Genomic DNA, 17,991 nt, shown 5'->3' with positions numbered 1-17,991 from the left:
GTGTGAATGGAACCCAGAAAGGATTGTGCTTTAAGGAAAGAACAGTGTCAAGCCATGAATTTTGTCTCATGGCTGTTGGCTGTGACCTTGCCAAAGGCAGTTTAGTTGGAATGTGGGGGCTGAAGGCTAAAGAGTAAACACGAGGTGAAGAATGAAGACACCTCTTTTGCGACGTTTAGCTGTGGGAGTAGAGAGATGGGATGGTGCCTGAAGAAGGATGCGGGGTGAAGAGAGGAATCTTTTTTAAGATAGGTGATCCAAGGGGCACCTGGGTGGCTCAGTTGGTTGAGCGTCCAACTTTGGCTCAGGTCATGATCTCGCGGTCTGTGAGTTTGAGCCCCATGTCGGGCTCTGTCCTAACAGCTCAGAGCCTGGAGCCTGCTTCGGATTCTGTGTCTCCCTCTCTCTCTGCCCCTCCCCAGCTCATGCTCTCTCTCTCTCTCTCTCTCTCTCTCTCTCAAAAATAAATAAACATTAAAAAAAATTTTAAGATAGGACATCCAAGAGCATATTTCCAAGCTGGTAGAAGTAACCCAGTGGGAGGGAGAAATCAGTGCTGCCGGATGGATGGCACCCAGTCCAGGAGGGGACACTAGGGACCTGCTTCAAGGCAGGGGCCCCATAGGAAACAGGGCACCTCGAATCAGGTAAAGGTGAAAAGCACTTAATCAAAGGACTATTTACAAATATGTGGGCAGGATGCAGGAAGAGCACAGGGACAAATGCAGTGCCCTGGGCCTGAGGTCGCGAGGTCGTGAGGCGTGGGAGCAGCTTCAGGAACATGGACAGAGAGGCTGTGTGGAGAGGGGGACCCCCTGGCAGGAGCTGTGACCTTTAGTCTGTGGACACACCCAGTCCGTGGCGATGCACAGAGAGGACACTGAGGGAAGCAAGACTCTGACCTCACTTTCGCCCACCCTCCCATCTCCTGCCTCTGCTCCCCAGTGGCTGGAGCCAGAGGGCATGGAGCCCCACCGGTTTTTCCATCAAGTCATTCTCCTGTGGCACAGAGCCTCTCGGAGAAGGGAGGAGAGTAGGTCTGGAAGGCAAAGGGAAGATGTGTGGCCTCAGACAGGGGGTGGGGGGCAGAGACCCACAGAGGACCTGGCCATGAGAGGAGGTGGCTGGCGCCCTCCACCGCGGAGTGGCCCAAGGTAGTGTGCATGTAGGTGACTGGCTTTGTAGGTTTCCTGGTTGGAGTGAGGGCTTTTCTGGCTGAAGGTTCCTATTTTCTTTTAATTTTTTTAATGTTTATTTATTTTTGAGAGAGAGAGAGAGAGAGAGAGAGAGCAGGGGAGGGGCAGAGAGAGGAAGACACAGAATCCAAAGCAGGCTCCAGGCTCTGAGCTGATAGCAGTGAGCACAACACGGGGCTCAAACTCATGAACTGTGAGGTCATGACCTGAGCTGAAGTTGGACACTTAACTGTCTGACCCACCCAGGCACCCCCGAAGGCTCCTATTTTCTGAATGAAGCACGCGGTGGCATCATCAGCTGAGTGAGGACTGGGGACAGAGTGTGAGGAGAGGAGTGTGGTTGTCTTTGCAGGGCATGGGAAAGCCAGCCTACTCCAGAACTATCAGAGGCCCAGGCATGGCTGAGTGCTGTCTTGGGCTTTGTGGTTATGAATCTGAGGCATAGCCGGTCAGCGTCACTGTCTCCAGCACACTCAGCTGGCAGACTCGGAGAAGGCACAAGACAGAGTTTGTCCAGGGCTGGGGGCTTTCCAAAGGGAACGCATAGCTGGAGGGGAGGGGGAAACCGAATGGGTCCGGCCCTCTGGTGACATACCAGATGTCTACATACGTGGTGGTCATGGCTATCAGAATTTGCCCACAGACGTAAACACAGGCATGGCCACACTTAGTGACGTGCACATACATGCTCGTGAGCATCTGTCTGCAGGCCAACAGCCAAGTGGATGTGGGCAGGCACGTCACGTATACACGCGGGGATTCCACACCACACGGACACAGATGCCCAGGTGTGCGGATATCCACGTGTGCACACACAATCAGCTGCGGGGACTTGAGCAGGCAAACACATAGGCCAACAGACACATAGATCTGCACACAGACCCAACAAAGAATACACCTCTTTGTTTCTCTTTTTAGAGTTTATTTATTTATTTTGAGGGAGAGAGAGAGAGAGAGTGAGTGTGAGTAGGGGAGGGGCAGAGAGAGAGAGAATCCCAAGCAGGCTGTGCACCGTCGGCACAGAGCCCAACCCGGGACTCAGTCTCACAAAGCATACGATCATGACCTGAGCTGAAACCAAGAGTCGGATGCTTGACTGACTGAGCCACCCAGGGGCCCGAGTGTATGTGGAGATACATGCACATGCGCTTTTTCATCCGCACACGGAAAGAAGCAGTGTTACGTAGTGGTTGTAAGCACAGACTCTGCAACCAGATGGCCTGGGTTCAAATCCAGGCTCTGCTCTGCCGTGAACTAGCTGTGTGGCTTTGACCAAGTTACTTATCCTCTCTGTGCCTCGGTTGCCTCATGTGTAAAGTGGGGATAATAATCCCTACTTGATAGGGTTGTCATGAGGATTAAGGAAATTACAGCACGTGTCCTGGTTCGTCTCCCACCTCACAGGCTGTTCCTTCTCATGTGCCTTTGCTGGTTTCTCCTCGTTCACTGGAGAACCTTGGAGTGCCCCAGCGCTCAGTCCTTGGTCCTGTTCTCAAACCTGTCTGTCTCCTCCAGTCTGTCACTGGGGTCTACAGACCCCTTGGTCCTGCCTCCTTTCACTGCCCCTCGCCCCCATCCTGATCTCACCCTGCTCCGGACCTAGTGGTAACTCCCTTGTCCACCAGCAAGAGCACTCCTTGGCCTGCACCGTCGGCTTCCATGCCCTTCTCTTGCTTTATCATACTTTGTAAAACCTCAAACATGGTTATACCCGACTCTTGACCTAGTCAGCACCGGCACCTGTGAACCCAAGTTAGAGGCTAGAGAAATACACATGCATGCAGGCTGGTCTCACTTTGGATTCAAGACCACTAGCCTTAGATGGCTCTCCGGCTGCCCTGGGCTGCCCCTGTCCCCCTCCCCAGGTGACTACTTAATAATACTTTCTTCTTCCTCCTCAACCTTCTAACCACTGCCTCCACCCCTCCCCTCACTGACTGTTTCTATATCACTGAGAAAATGGAAGCTTTAGGAGGAGACCCTCAGATCTCTGACCCCACAACCTCTCCCCGACCAGCATCAGTGCCCATACACACACCATGTTTTAGCAGCTCAAAGGTGCACCTCTCTTATGTCACATCTCAGCATCTCTGAAATTGCAGTGTTTCTCACAAAGTTTAATTGGCACCATTGTTCCCTCCAGGGTGGATCTCTTATGTTTGACAGCAACTTAGATTTGATGAAACGTAGTACCGCACACTCCCCTGTATTCCCAAGAGTGAACTGTCCTTCAACTAGTAACTCTTCCCCGTGAATACTAGCCATCCTGTTCAAGGACTCACGTCAGTAATTCCCTCCACTGTCTTTTGTAGTGTCATCCCCTCTCTGCTAGAGCATTCCCATCAACATCCTGGGTTTCCTCTCCCAACTTGCAAAGACACTCTGGACCTGTCTCTCATATTGGCATATCCTTCCCATTACAGCGAAATTCCCTGAAAGAGTGATCTTCGCTCACCGTCTCCAGTTCCTCTCCTCCATTTCTCTCTTGAACTCCTTCCAACCAGGCTTTCAGCATCAGCATCTACTCTTGTCATGGTCACCAGTCACCAAATGCCACCACAGTTCTCAGCCTCCTACTTGACCTCTCTGCAGCGTTTGAACACAGCCGGGCACTCCCTTCTCCTTGGGACACTTCCTAACCTTGACTTCCAGGGTAACACAGTCTCCTGGTTCATCTCCCACCTCCCAGGTGCTCCTTTTTATGCTCCTCTGCTGGTTTCTTCTTGCTGCCCAATATCTAAATCTTAAAACCCCCAAGCTCAGTCCTTGGTCCTATTCTCAGATCCGTCTACACTCACTTTCTCGCTGATGTCCCCCCACCTCCATGCTGATTATGTACACCTGAACTAGGTACATGTACCTCTAACTGCTGACTCATCATCTCCCTTTGGCTATCCAACGGGCATCTTGAAGGTTATGTTGTTCAAGAACAAACTTCAGATTATTAGGGCCTTCATTACACTTTACCTCCTCGTTCCATGAAACCATCAACCCCTCAAGACACTGTCTTGTCCTGTGTCATGTCAGGTCAGGTCTTCATGTCCAGCACATACATAAACATTTGTTGGATTAATGAATAAATGAATGAACAAGAAGATACAGAGTGAAAGGGATGGAAGGGATCAGGCTTTGATGGTGGAGGGCATCAGATTCAGGAAATTTCTGAGCTGAAAGGGACACCTGCTCAAAGATGCAGAAGCAAGATTCCTAGGACAGCAGACCTCACAGGAAGTGGAGGCAGAGAGGAGGCAGAGGGGAGTCTCCAGGCATGAGACACAGCAGGGGCAAAGGCCCGGAGGTGGACAGGCAGCTCCTCTGGTCTCCTACATCACCTTTGTTCAAAACCCTGCCATTCTCCCCACTGACCATGTCAATGTCCAAATTCCTTTGCCTGGTTTTTAAGCCTTTTCACTAGTTTATCTGCATCCACTTCTCTAATCTTGACTTCTCATGAATCATCCACTTATCCACTGGGTCCCCCAGGCAAGCCATGCCCATTTTCAGTCCCTCCAGCTGCTATGTTGAGAACACACTCTAGGAAGTCCAGGGCAGAATCAAGAAGACCTTGTAAGAGGACATGATGATAACCCAGGTAGGAGAGAATGTTTGTTTGGACTAGGATGGTAACAATGGAGGTAACATCACACTCTGGATGTATTTTGAAGAGAAGTCGATGGGAATTGTTGACATACTGTACATGAGGAATGAAAGAAAGAGGACTCGATGTGGCATGGGGCTGTGGCCTGAGCAACTGACAGGGTAGGCATGTGGCTGCTGACATGGGGAAGACTGTGGTGGGTTTGGAAGTGACTATCAGGAATTCTATTTTGGACATACCGAGCTTGAAATGCATAGTGGACATCCAAGTGGAGCTGTAAAATGGGAAGTTAGACATAGGAGGCTAGAGTCTATTTTTTAAAAAAAAATTTTTTCAACGTTTATTTATTTTTGGGACAGAGAGAGACAGAGCATGAACGGGCGAGGGGCAGAGAGAGAGGGAGACACAGAATCGGAAACAGGCTCCAGGCTCTGAGCCATCAGCCCAGAGCCCGACGCGGGGCTCGAACTCACGGACCGCGAGATCGTGACCTGGCTGAAGTCGGACGCTTAACCGACTGCGCCACCCAGGCGCCCCTAGGAGGCTAGAGTTTAAATACATATATTTGCACTTAAAAAGTCAGTTGGTTCAAAGAAAAAATAGTAATAGAGGTAGTATAAGCGTAAGGCAAACATCATGAAAGCTGTATGGAAGTGAGTGACCTCAGGGCAGTGCTGTGGCGGGCAGGCAGAGGCTGGAGGAGTCCAAGGGAGAGAAGTCCCATCAGCTTGATGGGACGAAGCTGACCTGTCCACCCCCATCTCCTCTCCCTTCCCCCCAGGGCAGAAATGTGAGCTGTGGCTCTGTGGCTGTGCCTTCACCCTCGCCGATGTCCTCCTGGGAGCCACCCTGCACCGTCTCAAGTTCCTGGGACTGTCCAAGAAATACTGGGAAGATGGGAGCCGGCCCAACCTGAAGTCCTTCTTTGAGAGGGTCCAGAGGCGCTTGGCCTTCCGGAAAGTCCTCGGAGACATCCACACCACCCTGCTGTCGGCCGTCATCCCCAACGCGTTCCGGCTGGTCAAGCGGAAACCCCCATCTTTCTTTGGGGCGTCCTTCCTCATGGGTTCCCTGGGGGGGATGGGCTACTTTGCCTACTGGTACCTCAAGAAAAAATACATCTAGAGCCAGGCCCGGGCTCAGCGCCTGTCGGTGTCTCTGTACTGTGTGATTCCCAGCAAGCTCTCAGTAACGCACTGTCTCATGAACACTTGGACAGCCACTCCCCACCCCGTTTGGAGTAATTCTATCGTCAATGTGAAAACATTCCATAGTTTAGAAGTAGACGTTGCCAATGCCGTGAGTTGAGGCCACGGCTCTACTAAAGGAGAGAAAGAGTGAGCGTGAGTGTGAAAGAGAGAGAGAACAGAAAACACGAATGCCTTTTCTTTTGATTCAAGGTCTCAAGATGGAACTGTGGGGACTGGTTATGATCTGAGGTGAGTCCCAGGCTGTTTGATCCACCAGGGCCCAGATTCTGGGAGGTGCTGGGGGCTCAGAGGGCCTGATCCCCTCGCCTCCCCTTCCCTCTTGCCCAGGGAACTCTTCCACAGGACAAAGCCAACATCAACACTTGACTCTTCCAAGTGGTGCCTCCGGCTGGGGCTGGGGCTGGAGACCGCGGACCCTGGGGAGGCTCCTGAAGACCCCAAGGGGCTCCACTCTTCTCCTGCACGTGGACTGAGACAGCACTGGCACAAGCCAAGACAGTGGCACCCAACCACCAGGCCATGCCTGGGACCGACACCATGAGCACACCCTCTTGTCCCCTCCTGATTTGGCCAATGTGTTTGCTTTACCAGAAGTCCCTGGAAGAGCACCCACCCATCACCTCTTCCCACTGGGGGTTGACTTCCCACCATGGGAGGTGGACTTGCAGCGAAAGCCATGTTGACCTTCTCTCAGAAGGTCAGTCCTGGCCTGCGTGCAGGGGTGGGTCTGGAGGTGGATGGACTCAGGTCCTTCCCTCTGCCTCTGCCAAAGCCACCTCCTTTACTGCCCACCTTCCCCATCACACGTGGGGCTTCCCCTGTGCCCCACCATGCCACATGGAGCAGGGGAGTGTGGTGTCTCTGCATCCCTGCTGCCCTCCCTGGTCGTGTCTCACTTTCCTGTGCCTTTTGCATGTTGGGAGAAGGTCTGGGTGTCACTGCCGCTCATGCTTAGAAACCACCGAAAGCCCCCAATAAAGCATTCAGGAGGAGCAGTTGCTTTTCATTTCTAGACCTGTGTTGTCCATCCATCTCTCCTTTCCAAAGTTTGGGGCAGAGAGGCAGAGACTCGAGGTTCAGATTCAGCGGTTCACAAGAGTAAGCAAGAATAAAGTCCGGGTCTCAAGTTGCTGGTTGTGGGGATGGCTTCTGGGTGGACTTTGCAATGTCCTGACCTTGGCATAAACCCACCTCACTTGGACACAGGGCTTCTCAGTTTACAGAGCATGTTCACAACCATCTGCTTGTGTTAACCTGGACATAGACCGGGGTATACCCAGGTCACATTCCCAGAGGGGAAAATGAGTTAAAATGTCTGAAGAACATTAAACCAGGGATATACCTTATAGAACATAAAGCATAGTTTATTGATTTTGCAAAAATGTATAAGAATTTGCCCTTTTTTGTGTGTGTGATGAAAAGAAAAAAATAACCAGGGCCCTGATAGGACAAGCATGGGACATAATAGAGTCACCATCTGGCACTGTCCACCCCTTAGGCTACTCAAACATCTACACAGACTCTCCACATAATTAAACTCCACTTAAGAACAATGACATCATGCCTAATCCCGATGAGGTTGACTGATCTGCTTGCACCTTCTCTCCAAAATGAGACTCACAAAGCCTCATCAGTAACATCACTCTGGATGATATTGGATTCTACTTCTGGAGGGCACAGGCACTCCTCAGTATACTGTAATCTACATATTAAAATGTTAATTTATCCATCACTAGCATTCCTTGTATACAATGTAAACACACACATTACAAGCGAGGAAGAAAATCCGCATAGCTGCCAGAGTCCTCATGTCTGTTATTGATCCCAAGGCCATTGTGGATACTTATAGTTTCTCCTTTTTCCACTAGCTATCCCATATTCTCTTTGAGGACCAGCACCTCATGGTTGGGGTATTTTATCTGACTCAGGCTTTGGTGGTCTTGAGTTGCTGTGGTCGTCCATTAATCTTTTACTATTGGCCATGGAAATACCACGGGACACCCCAGGGAATCCTCTACTTCCTATACATAGTTTTCCATGCCACCATTGCAGCAGCAACCCCATTTACCCTCGATGACCAGGACCAATCACCCTAGTCTGTAAACTTTTTGCATGTAGTTTCAATGGTAGGAGATCAAAATGGCCAAATTATAATCTCAGCTTCTACTAATTTAGTTGAACCATTGACGTATTCCCCAACAGAAGCACTCCTTCCTTGGGAATTATAAGCTCTAAACCATAAAAGTCCAAAGATTCAGGAATGGATAGCAACATTTTTGTGAATGGGCTATTATGTGCAATAGTGAGAGCTAGTCTCCCATTCCCACCTCAGCACTGCTGAACCTATGTTTTCTGTATGGGGAAGGGACAGCACTGTGGGCCATACAAAGTTTATACTGCATCCTGTAGGACATCACCTCAACATTGCAGTGTCTCCTGGCTGGTGCTGTAATGGAGTCTTTAATAGGCCATTTCAATGTTCTGTAAGCATAGCTGCTTCTAGATAATAGAGCACATGGTAAGACCAGAAAGTTCCACAGGGATAATTACGCCGTTGCGTTTCTTTTGCAGTGATATCAACCCCTTGGTCAGAAGCAATATTGTATGGAATACCAGGACTGGAGCCAAGGTGTCCGTGGATGTCGTGGTCAAAGAAGGCAAATCCATATATAGGATATACAAATTGCTGCTCGCTGCTCTCTCCATGATGGAAGGGGTCAATGTGACCAGTTTGCCACTAGGTGGCTAGTTCCTACAGGGAATGGCTCCATATCAGGAATTCTGTGCATGTTGGGTACTTGATGCTGGTATTACCTAGATCAGTCTTGCTGAGAGGGAGTCCATGTTGTGTCCACCTAGAACTTCTAGCTCGATCACCGTGGCCATTTTGTATGTGAGCCCATTGAGCAAGCACTAGGGTGGCTGGGGGAAGGGAATGACTTGTATCTACAAAACAAGTCATTTTGTCCAAATATTTGTTAACACGCTCCTCTACAATGAGTACTTTTGGGGGAGATACAAACATTCTCTTTCTGTGCCCATTGTTACAGATTCGCCCACAATCTTTCTTTCACAGATATCCTTGTTACCAATCCTCCATTCTTGCTCTCTCCATGCTCTTGATCATCCAGCCAAACCATCCATTCCATGAATATGTGTAGATCCGTCTTTCTGGACTTCTGTCTCCATCTAGATATAGTGGACAACCACAGTTACTGCTTGAAGTCCTGTTCACAGTGAGGATTCTCCTTCTCCAATGTCTTTGAGGGCATTCCCCGTGGTGCCGCGACCACCCACTTCCAGCTAGAACCAGGATTGAGATTTTTCTTCCTCCATCGTTTTATCAGAGTGAGTTCGTCACAAGGCCTTAGGTGTTGGATGAGGAAGAGGTGGTGACGTGGCAGGAATAGTTGACATCCTCTGAGCTGTTTCACTTCCAATTGATAGAATGCTGCTCTACGTACCCAGCCTTACGACTTGATCAATCAGATGGCATCCAGTTCACGACAGGCAGCTCAGGTTGCTTAGTCATTTGGTGTCTCATGGTCAGGTGTTCAGTCTCTTCCAGGGCCCAGTAGCAGGCCAGAAACGAATTTTCAAAAGGACAGTTGTTATATGCAGAAGAGGACAGGACTTTGTTCCAAGAGCGTGGGGGTATGTGCTGAGAGTTTCTTATTAGGGCTGGCTGGAGGCTCCACCCACCATGTCTAAACCACAGACAATTTCAACACCATTGGATCTGCTGGGTCATTCCGAGCATCTGAACTGCAGCCTGCATCTACTTTGGGATCCACCCAAAACCAGAAGTTTTATGGGTTGTCCTGTAAATGGTTTGGAGCAACACACACAAAGGGGGGTACGTTGCCTCTCAAATCCAAACAGGGCCACCAATTACAGTGATTCCATCTTAGTGGCAGGCATAGCAACTTCTTCACTTGGAAGGCATAGCCTGACATTTCCTAACCCCCCGGGTCCCTAGAAATTTTAACAAGGCTACAGGTTCCTGAATGTTCCTGAGGTTTATATACCACCCTCTGGCATGTGTGGGTCTTTCTATAGCATCTGGTGCACTTGCCATTTCCTTTTCACCGGGAACAACATGATGTCATCAACGTGGTGGGTCAGTGTCTTATTATGGGGACATCAGGGTAATCAAGGTCTCTATACATGAGATTACAACAGAGAACAAAGAAGCTGACATAGCCCCACAGTAAGAAGCTACTGCTCTGCCCAATAACAGCAAATGGCTTTTGGTGGTCCTCACCAAATGGTAGAGAGAACAACAGTTTCCAGACCAGATGTTGCATTAAAAGTGCTAGACACTGTGTTGATTTTCTTTAGTAAAGAAGCCACATCTGAAAAGCGGCAGTTTGAGTCACCACCTGAAGGAGTTCATGATGAAACATGACCCTTCTCCAGACCCACCCATTTTCCAGTGTTGTAACTAGTCTAGTGTGTGGGGGCGTGGGGAGTTCCAGGAACTTTCCCTGGTCTACCCGAATAGCCCTTCTACCTAGTTGGAGAGGTAGAAATGTTGGGATGGCCTTAACACATGACTTTGCCTCGGGTGATGAGTGGAGGCTTAGCCTGGGATGGGGGAAGGCAGTGACTGACCAGCAGGAAGAGGTGGAGGTCTGTCTGGTCCTGCTGAGACTGTAAGGTGACTGCCCACAGCAAAGACTGAGAAGCAGTCAATCTCAGTTCGGAGACAGGGTCTTCAGCTGTTAGAAGAGCTGGCAGAGAGGCTGATGCCCAACTGAGCTGTGTCTCCACCAAACACCTAACACATTAGGGCATCTCCCAGGGCATCTGCCTGGAGAGCAAGGAAGCCAGGCCTGGAGAAGTGGGAATAAAGGAGATGGAGTACAGCAGGCAGGGAAGGCAGAATTGTTACAATGACCAAGTGAGTTTTTTGTTGTTGTTTTGTTTCGTTTGTTTTTTTATTACAAAAAAATTTTTAATGTTTATTATTTATTTTTTTCTTGAGAGAGAGAGAGAGAGAGACAGCATGTGAGTGGGGGAGGGGCAGAGAGAGAGGGAGACACAGAATCCAAAGCAGGCTCCAGGCTCTGAGCTGTCAGCACACAGCCCGATGCGGGGCTTGAATTCATGAACTATGAGATCATGACCTGAGCCAAAGTCGGACGCTTAACCACCTGAGCCACCCAGGTGCCCCCCAAGCAATTTTTAACAAGAGGGGAAAAAAAAACATCAAGACTTAGGAGAGTGGAAATTCAGTTTTGTCCCATTAATGAGGGGAGTGGTATAAACTGGCCTGGAGTCTGTCTCCTGTCTTTGTTCAGGGACCCAGACTCCTTCCATGCTGTTTCCCCACCTTCCTCCTGTGCACTGTCCTCATTCACAGGGCACGCGAGGCCCAGGTTTTATCTGATCAGAAGGGAAAGAGAGGCTGGAAGAGTGTGTGTCCAGTATTTTAAGGCCTACACTTGAAAGAGGGTCACATCACTTCCACTCACATTGCATAGGTAAGAATTTAATCGCACGGCCTTGCCCAGCTGCACAGGAGACTGGAAAATGTCTGCGGTTGCACAGCATTGCTAAGGAAGGAGAGAACAGATCTTGGTGCACAGCTAGCAGACTCTCACACAAGGAATAACTGAATGAGATGAGGCACAGGCAGGTGGTTAGAGAAAATCATAGACTCAAAGTCCAGGCCGGAAGACACCATGAACGTCCGCCCACCTGTTCTGCATATGGGGAAACTGAGGCCCTAGATGGGCTGGTTTCTGGTTTGGTCAGGATCCCACTATGAGTGAGCTAAAGCCAAGAGTCTTTTCCCTGGTCCCATTCTGTCTCTTGGAATGTCATGGAGAGAACCTAGGGTGGAGGACAAGAAGAATCAATACGCAAACATTTGCTCAGAATCCATCAGTTGCTGAGCCTTCTGTGAGGTGCCATGGAGGGAAGCAGAGAGGAGGAGGAAGTGGGGCTATCAGAGTTCAGTCACCACCACCACCCAGACGGTGGTAATGGCATCCCCAAAGTTTACACTGTTGCAAAATGTCCCTCCATCATTCACAGATCTGTAGCGGGGAGGACAATAAGGCCCTATTTTCTTCAGCTCACAGCTTTTACCCCCAAAGCCACAGAATACTTGTCCAGGTCACTTCAACATATCTCCAAAGACCTGTTTCATCTTTCCCTCGTAATCTAAGACCACACTGCCTAGAGGCCTCAGTTTTCTCATTTCTAAAATGGAGTTGATAATAATAATAGCTGCCATCCATTGAATACCAACTATGCCCTAGGAAATTCACATACATTATTTCTGACTCTGCAAAACATCGACTTTTATGTTTCACTGATGAAGAAACAGAGGCTTAGAGAGTTAAGCACCCAAGGCACAAGGGGTAGATTGGGTTGCTGGATTTCCTAACAGGATTGTACATCCACAGCCTTTGCCATATAATTTTGTAGCATGTCCCACTGTGGGTGGAGTTTTCTTTATTTCCTTTCCTGCAGATGCCAGGCTTGCCCAGATGACCACCTTGAGCCAGTGGAATGTTAATGGAAGGATGTGACACAAGCAGCGGCTTGCATGTACTGTTCAATTTGTCTTAGGCTTTCGTGCCCCGGGGATCATCACAAGAAGAACATGCCCCACGTAGTTGCTGCCCTTTTAGTCTGGACCCCAGAATGAAAGTAGAACAGACCTGAGCCCAGCTGTGGCCTGGAGCAGAGCTCACTAGTTAAGACCCGCCCACGTCAGTGAGTTGCAGTTACCTGTGAGCATCTGTGTTCATAAGCCATCACACTGGGGGAGGTTTGTTACAAAGCATTATTACAGCAATAGTTGACTAATACAGTGGCAGAGCTGGGATATGAAACCAACTGTGTTAGAAGCCAAAGACCTTCCTGTTTTCTCTATGGCCTAGGTTGAGATAATACAATAAAAACGTCAGGCACCAGATTTAAGAAATTAGAACAAATGCTAGTTGTTACTAATTTAATTCAATGTTGCATTTTTAAAATTATATTGATGACACCAGCTCATTTTAGGGTTCCTGGGGCCATGCAGGGGTTACAGGGCTCAGGCTTCTGAGAAAGACAAAGCTCTAGCTTTAGCTCTAGCTCTAGCTTTAGCTCTAGCTTCACTAGACAAAGGTGAATCTCTTCAATAATAAGCAGCCCTCGTGGGTGCCTGACATTTTAAAACTTATAAAATATTTTCCCATCCATGATATTCATTAAGCCACCCAAAGACTAGTGAGGTAGAAAAAAAGTCCTATCCCCATTTCACAAGCCCAGAGAGGCTAAGTGACTTGCCTAAGGTCACACAGCTGTGGACAGGCAGGAGTGGACAGGCAGGATTTGAATGCAGTCTGCTTGCTCTAATCCAAAGCTTCTACTAACTCCAGATGAGAGTCACCATTCACCCCTGCATTAGTCCCCAGGAGCAGGGGAGTATCTGGCAGACACAGAGCGGACACAGAATCCTCAGGCAATTGGAGCAGAAGTCAAAAAGGGATGGAAGGGTAGGGGTGGGGTGGGGCAGTGGGTGGTAGCAACTTGTTTGGGCAGGACCTGAACAACACTGCTCCAGAAATTAAGATGCTTATGAGGGGTGGCTCCCAGGCTTCTCCACCTGCTTATCTCCTAAGCACTCAGACACCTCAGCCACGCCCTGGCAGAGAAGACGAGGGAAGGCAGGCTCCATGATAAGGCACCCAGCCCGGTTCCCCAAAATAAGCAGCCTGGAAAGCCGGGTCAGCCAGCCTTTAGCTTGCCTGTGAGTGGACAGCACCTCAAACAGGGAGACCTACTTTTCCTTGCCCCCAAATCCCCACGGATAAACAGATGGCCTTTCCTTTCGGCTCTTCTGGATAACACCTCTCTTGCTTTCCCTCATCCCTCCGTGAGCCCTGAAAGCAGACCGCAGACTCTCAGAGGCCCCATTCCCACGCTAGGTCACTGGGACATGGCCTTCTACATTCATTACCTGTCCATTTTAATTACTTCTGAGTTGATCAAAATTAAAGTGCTGACATGTAAGGGGTTCCTTTCTTCTGATTTTAAAGTAAGTTATGGTAATGATGGCACGTTAGACTTACTGTGCCCTTGAAGACATGTGTATGGTACTTCCAATACACTAGGTCCTGTTCTAATCCACTTAAGATACACTTTACAGGTATCTATTCATTTAATCCTCATGACAACCCTATGAGCTAGGTATTATATCATCCCCATTGTACAGATGAGGAAACCGAGGCCAGAAGATTAAGGAACTCGCTCAAGGTCACAAAGCCAGAGTGTGTGTGGCAGAGCCAGGATTTGAACCCAGGCAGTCTGGCTGGAGTCCACGTTAATCTCCTCCCTCTTTTGCTTTTCTAAGCGCTTTATACAAACCATTTCTGCCTGGGCTGTGACAAGGTCAGAGTAGGCTGGGGGCACACCGTGCTTTAGAATCTCAGCACAGCTTGGGAGTTGCTCAATTCACTGCCTGCACCCAGCTGGACGAATCCCCCCAAAGGCACCGTGTCTCTTTGAATTAACACTGGACCTCACACAGTGCCTGGTTCCCTCAGTGTGTCTTGAACACTGAAGCCCCGAATGTTGGGTGAGGGAAGCCACCATCATCCCGACCTTACACTCCCAGGAGGAGAGGCTCGGAGAGAATGACTGGAGAGAGGACACACAGCCGTAAGTTCCAGGCAGTGCAAATCCGAGTCTGCCTGCCTCCAGATTCCATGCTGATACATCACTGATTCTTTGTAGTGACTGCACTGTTATTTTTGATATAGTTACCGTAATTTGGTTAGACAACAGATCGTGACAACTTCTTGCTGTTACAAGTTGCCGCAATGAGGTCTTTATACTCGTTTGCCTGCTTCTACACCCCTTTCCACAGCCCACGGCCCGAGACAGAGGTTGCTGGGTCCGCACATTTTAAGTTTGGACACTACTAGGTTACCTTCTAAACATGTGGTACCAATCTACTACCTCCCCTCTCCCCAGGGAAGGAGGGCACCTATTTTCTGCGCTGTGTGTTCAAATTTCAAAACTCAGCGACTGTATTAGGGGCTTTGGGGACATTTTCTGAAGGTGACTACACTGCACAGGGTTTCTCTGAACAGAACCTACCCCTTCCCTGGTCAAAAGTGATCTGTCAAAAACGGCTGGAGTTTAGGGGCGCCTGGGTGGCGCAGTCGGTTAAGCGTCCGACTTCAGCCAGGTCACGATCTCCCGGTCCGGGAGTTCGAGCCCCGCGTCAGGCTCTGGGCTGATGGCTCAGAGCCTGGAGCCAGTTTCCGATTCTGTGTCTCCCTCTCTCTCTGACCCTCCCCCGTTCATGCTCTGTCTCTCTCTGTCCCCAAAATAAATAAACGTTGAAAAAAATGGCTGGAGTTTAGAGACTTCTTTTGGTAAGGCCTCTGGAGTTCATCCCTCTGGGAATGAGGCTCAGCTCCCCATGTCCAGTAAGTCCGGATGAATGCATACAAATCAGGTCTGAACTACATTAGGCTATGGATGCACAGAAAAGCGGGGGGTGACAAAGAGCACCCAGAGGTGGGCTTCTCCATCACTCACTAGAAAACCAGCTGCCACCTCAGCTCTGAGTAGGAGTTTCTTTTCACGTTGTTTCCTAAAATAGGATCATAACCAGCTTGGGAAGCAGAACAGAGAAAGGGAATAGAGCAGACGCGTTGGTGAGATTACTCAGTCCACCCCCCTCTTTTATCAGGTAAGGAATTGACGGCCAGGGATGGTGACTGACGAATCCAGAGTCACACAGGAAAGCAGAATCAGCAGTGGCAGAATCCAGCACAAAGCCAGGTATCCTCACCTCTAGCTGCGGGCTCTCCATGTTATAGCAGGGCACATCCATCACCCCTGCAGTCCTTCATGCCTTTCTTCATGCTCCGTTGCTCTGGAAAATGGGGGGAATGTTATGTTCCTTGAGAAGGGATGTCTGGATAAAAGTCACTGTAGCATATCTTTGTGCCTTTGTGCGTCCTGTTCTCACTTGCTTGGATTCCCTTCTCTAACTGCCTGAACTCCTCCCCACCTTCAAGACCCAAAAGAGTGGTTATGTTCTGTGACAATATTTTCTAATTTCCCAGGGCATCTGATTGTCTCCTGCTCTATGTTCCCGGGCCCTGACCTTGCCACAGCACTCAGAACATTTCAGGGGCGCTGGAGTGGCTTAGCCTGTTAAGCGTCCGACTTTGGCTCAGGTCATGGTCTCGCGGTTCGTGAGTTCAAGCCCCACAACCGGCCACTGGGCTCTGTGCTGACAGCTCACAGCCTGGAGCCTGCTTCAGATTCTGTGTCTCCCTCTCTCTCTGCTCCTCCCCTGCTCTCTCTCTCTCTCTGTCAAAAATAAATAAACATTACAAAAAAAAAAAAAAAACACTTGATGGTGGTTGTTGATTCCTTTTGTGTCTCGTCCACAAGACTGAAAATTCCTCTAATGCACAGATGTATCAAGTTCTCTGCAACCCCAGCACCTGCCTGAAACTCTGAGCGGACAGACTTTGGACCACAAACTCCAGCGGGGAGGGAGTTTATGCTGACCATCAGCTCCTGGCTCACAGTACAAACTCAGGAAGCTCGGTGATGCTGACCAAATCTGCAGAGGGAAGTACAGCAGTCTAAGGAGCTTTTAATCCTACAGCCGTAGAGCTTTCTGGAGCTTTCAACAGACACTACCTGGAGGTGCCAACCAGGTGAGGCTGACAAACGAGTAGGCAGGCACTAAGAGATCTAGGCCTCCAGGGCACAGGGCACTCTCACAGCAGACCTCACTGGAGTGGACTTTGTACCCGCTCGTCAGTGTTACTCCCATGAGGCTCAACTCCTCTCCTTCTGCCCAGAAAACTCCCAAATCTGGTTGATTCAGACCTCAGGACTCTCAGACATAGCTATGACACAAAGGGAAGGAGTAAATCAAGCTAAGAAATGTATGACTGAAAAACAAAACCAAAAAAAGAAATAATATGACTGAACATATACTTGGTTATAGAATTGAGGAGGAAAAAAAAAAAAAAGAGTAACCATAGTCATGAAACACCCTGTATCTAACGAGTAGCTCAAGTAAGAACTATACCATTTTCATAAAGTAGGCTGCGCTTTCCTGGTTCTGGACTTTCTTAAGGGTTTTAGAAAGGAAAACATGAAACACGGAACGTGGGATTTCATTATCTCCGGTTTACTTAATTTGCTTGTTTACACACACGATCTGTGTGTATGTAACAGTGGCAGGAGCCAAACTCTAAATACAATCTGGTACTCAGACTACGACAGATGCACATGGAAAATGAGGTGTCAGTGAATGAACCTCAGTGTGGAGACGCCAAACAAGCATGGTGGTATTCTGGGATCACAGATGCCCTTCAAAGCCTCTTGCTCAGCACCTGGGGACAACAGACACTTTTCAAAAGATGATACAAGACTATTTCCACAGGAGACCCAGACCCCAAATGGTACTCAAAAGTAGATGTTCGTTTCCCTGCCTCCTCTAAGGAGCCAAGAAGTTCTAAAGGCTTTAGGTGAGGAAAAAGGAGATGAGGGATTTTGGTCCGCTAAGCACATGTGCTGGGTGTTTTACATACATCATTTCCCGTAATCCTAACGTATCATCTCCATTGTCCAGGTGTGGACACGAAGCTTGCCTGTGGTCAGACACCTCTCAGCGGTGGTGCCAATATTTGAACCCACATCTCGCATTTTCCTAAGCCCAAACTCTTTCACCAAACCACGCTGCCTCACAGAGAGGTAGGGAGCACGTTCCCAAGGAAAAGGCGAGGGTGCTAAGACTGAACAGGAAGTGATAGAAGACTGCTCAGTACACAAGGGTCGGTAACTGACACTTTCCACAGAGTTAATTTTAATGCTGAGCCTGAATCAGATCTGCCAGGGGGAAACGTCTGGGTATTTAAGTGTGACAAATAGACACATAGAGTCACCTTGTGTCTGTTGCCTTTTGGTGCTGAACATGAAACTCAAGAGAGACTTCAACCCCTTC

The 17,991-nt window shown here is 49.1% G+C and overlaps 1 protein-coding gene across 3 annotated transcripts in view; it reads left to right on the top strand.

Moving 5' to 3' along the window:
• The window catches only part of GDAP1L1 (ganglioside induced differentiation associated protein 1 like 1), a 29,316-nt gene extending 22,290 nt beyond the window's left edge, over nucleotides 1-7,026 (top strand). For 2 of the 3 annotated variants that reach the window (XM_047852016.1, XM_047852017.1), the window contains exon 6: nucleotides 5,576-7,026. In XM_047852016.1, coding sequence (XP_047707972.1) covers nucleotides 5,576-5,919 — 344 coding nt within the window. In that variant the 3' untranslated portion in view covers nucleotides 5,920-7,026. The remainder of the gene's footprint in view (nucleotides 1-5,575) is intronic. The other variant, XR_007150775.1, reaches the window with a different exon arrangement.
• The last annotated feature ends 10,965 nt before the right edge of the window (nucleotides 7,027-17,991 follow it).

This window comes from Prionailurus viverrinus, chromosome A3 (genome assembly GCF_022837055.1).
Source record: "Prionailurus viverrinus isolate Anna chromosome A3, UM_Priviv_1.0, whole genome shotgun sequence".
Lineage (NCBI taxonomy): Eukaryota > Metazoa > Chordata > Mammalia > Carnivora > Felidae > Prionailurus > Prionailurus viverrinus.
Note: the sequence above shows the minus strand (reverse complement) of the source record. Positions and strands in the feature narration are given on the sequence as shown.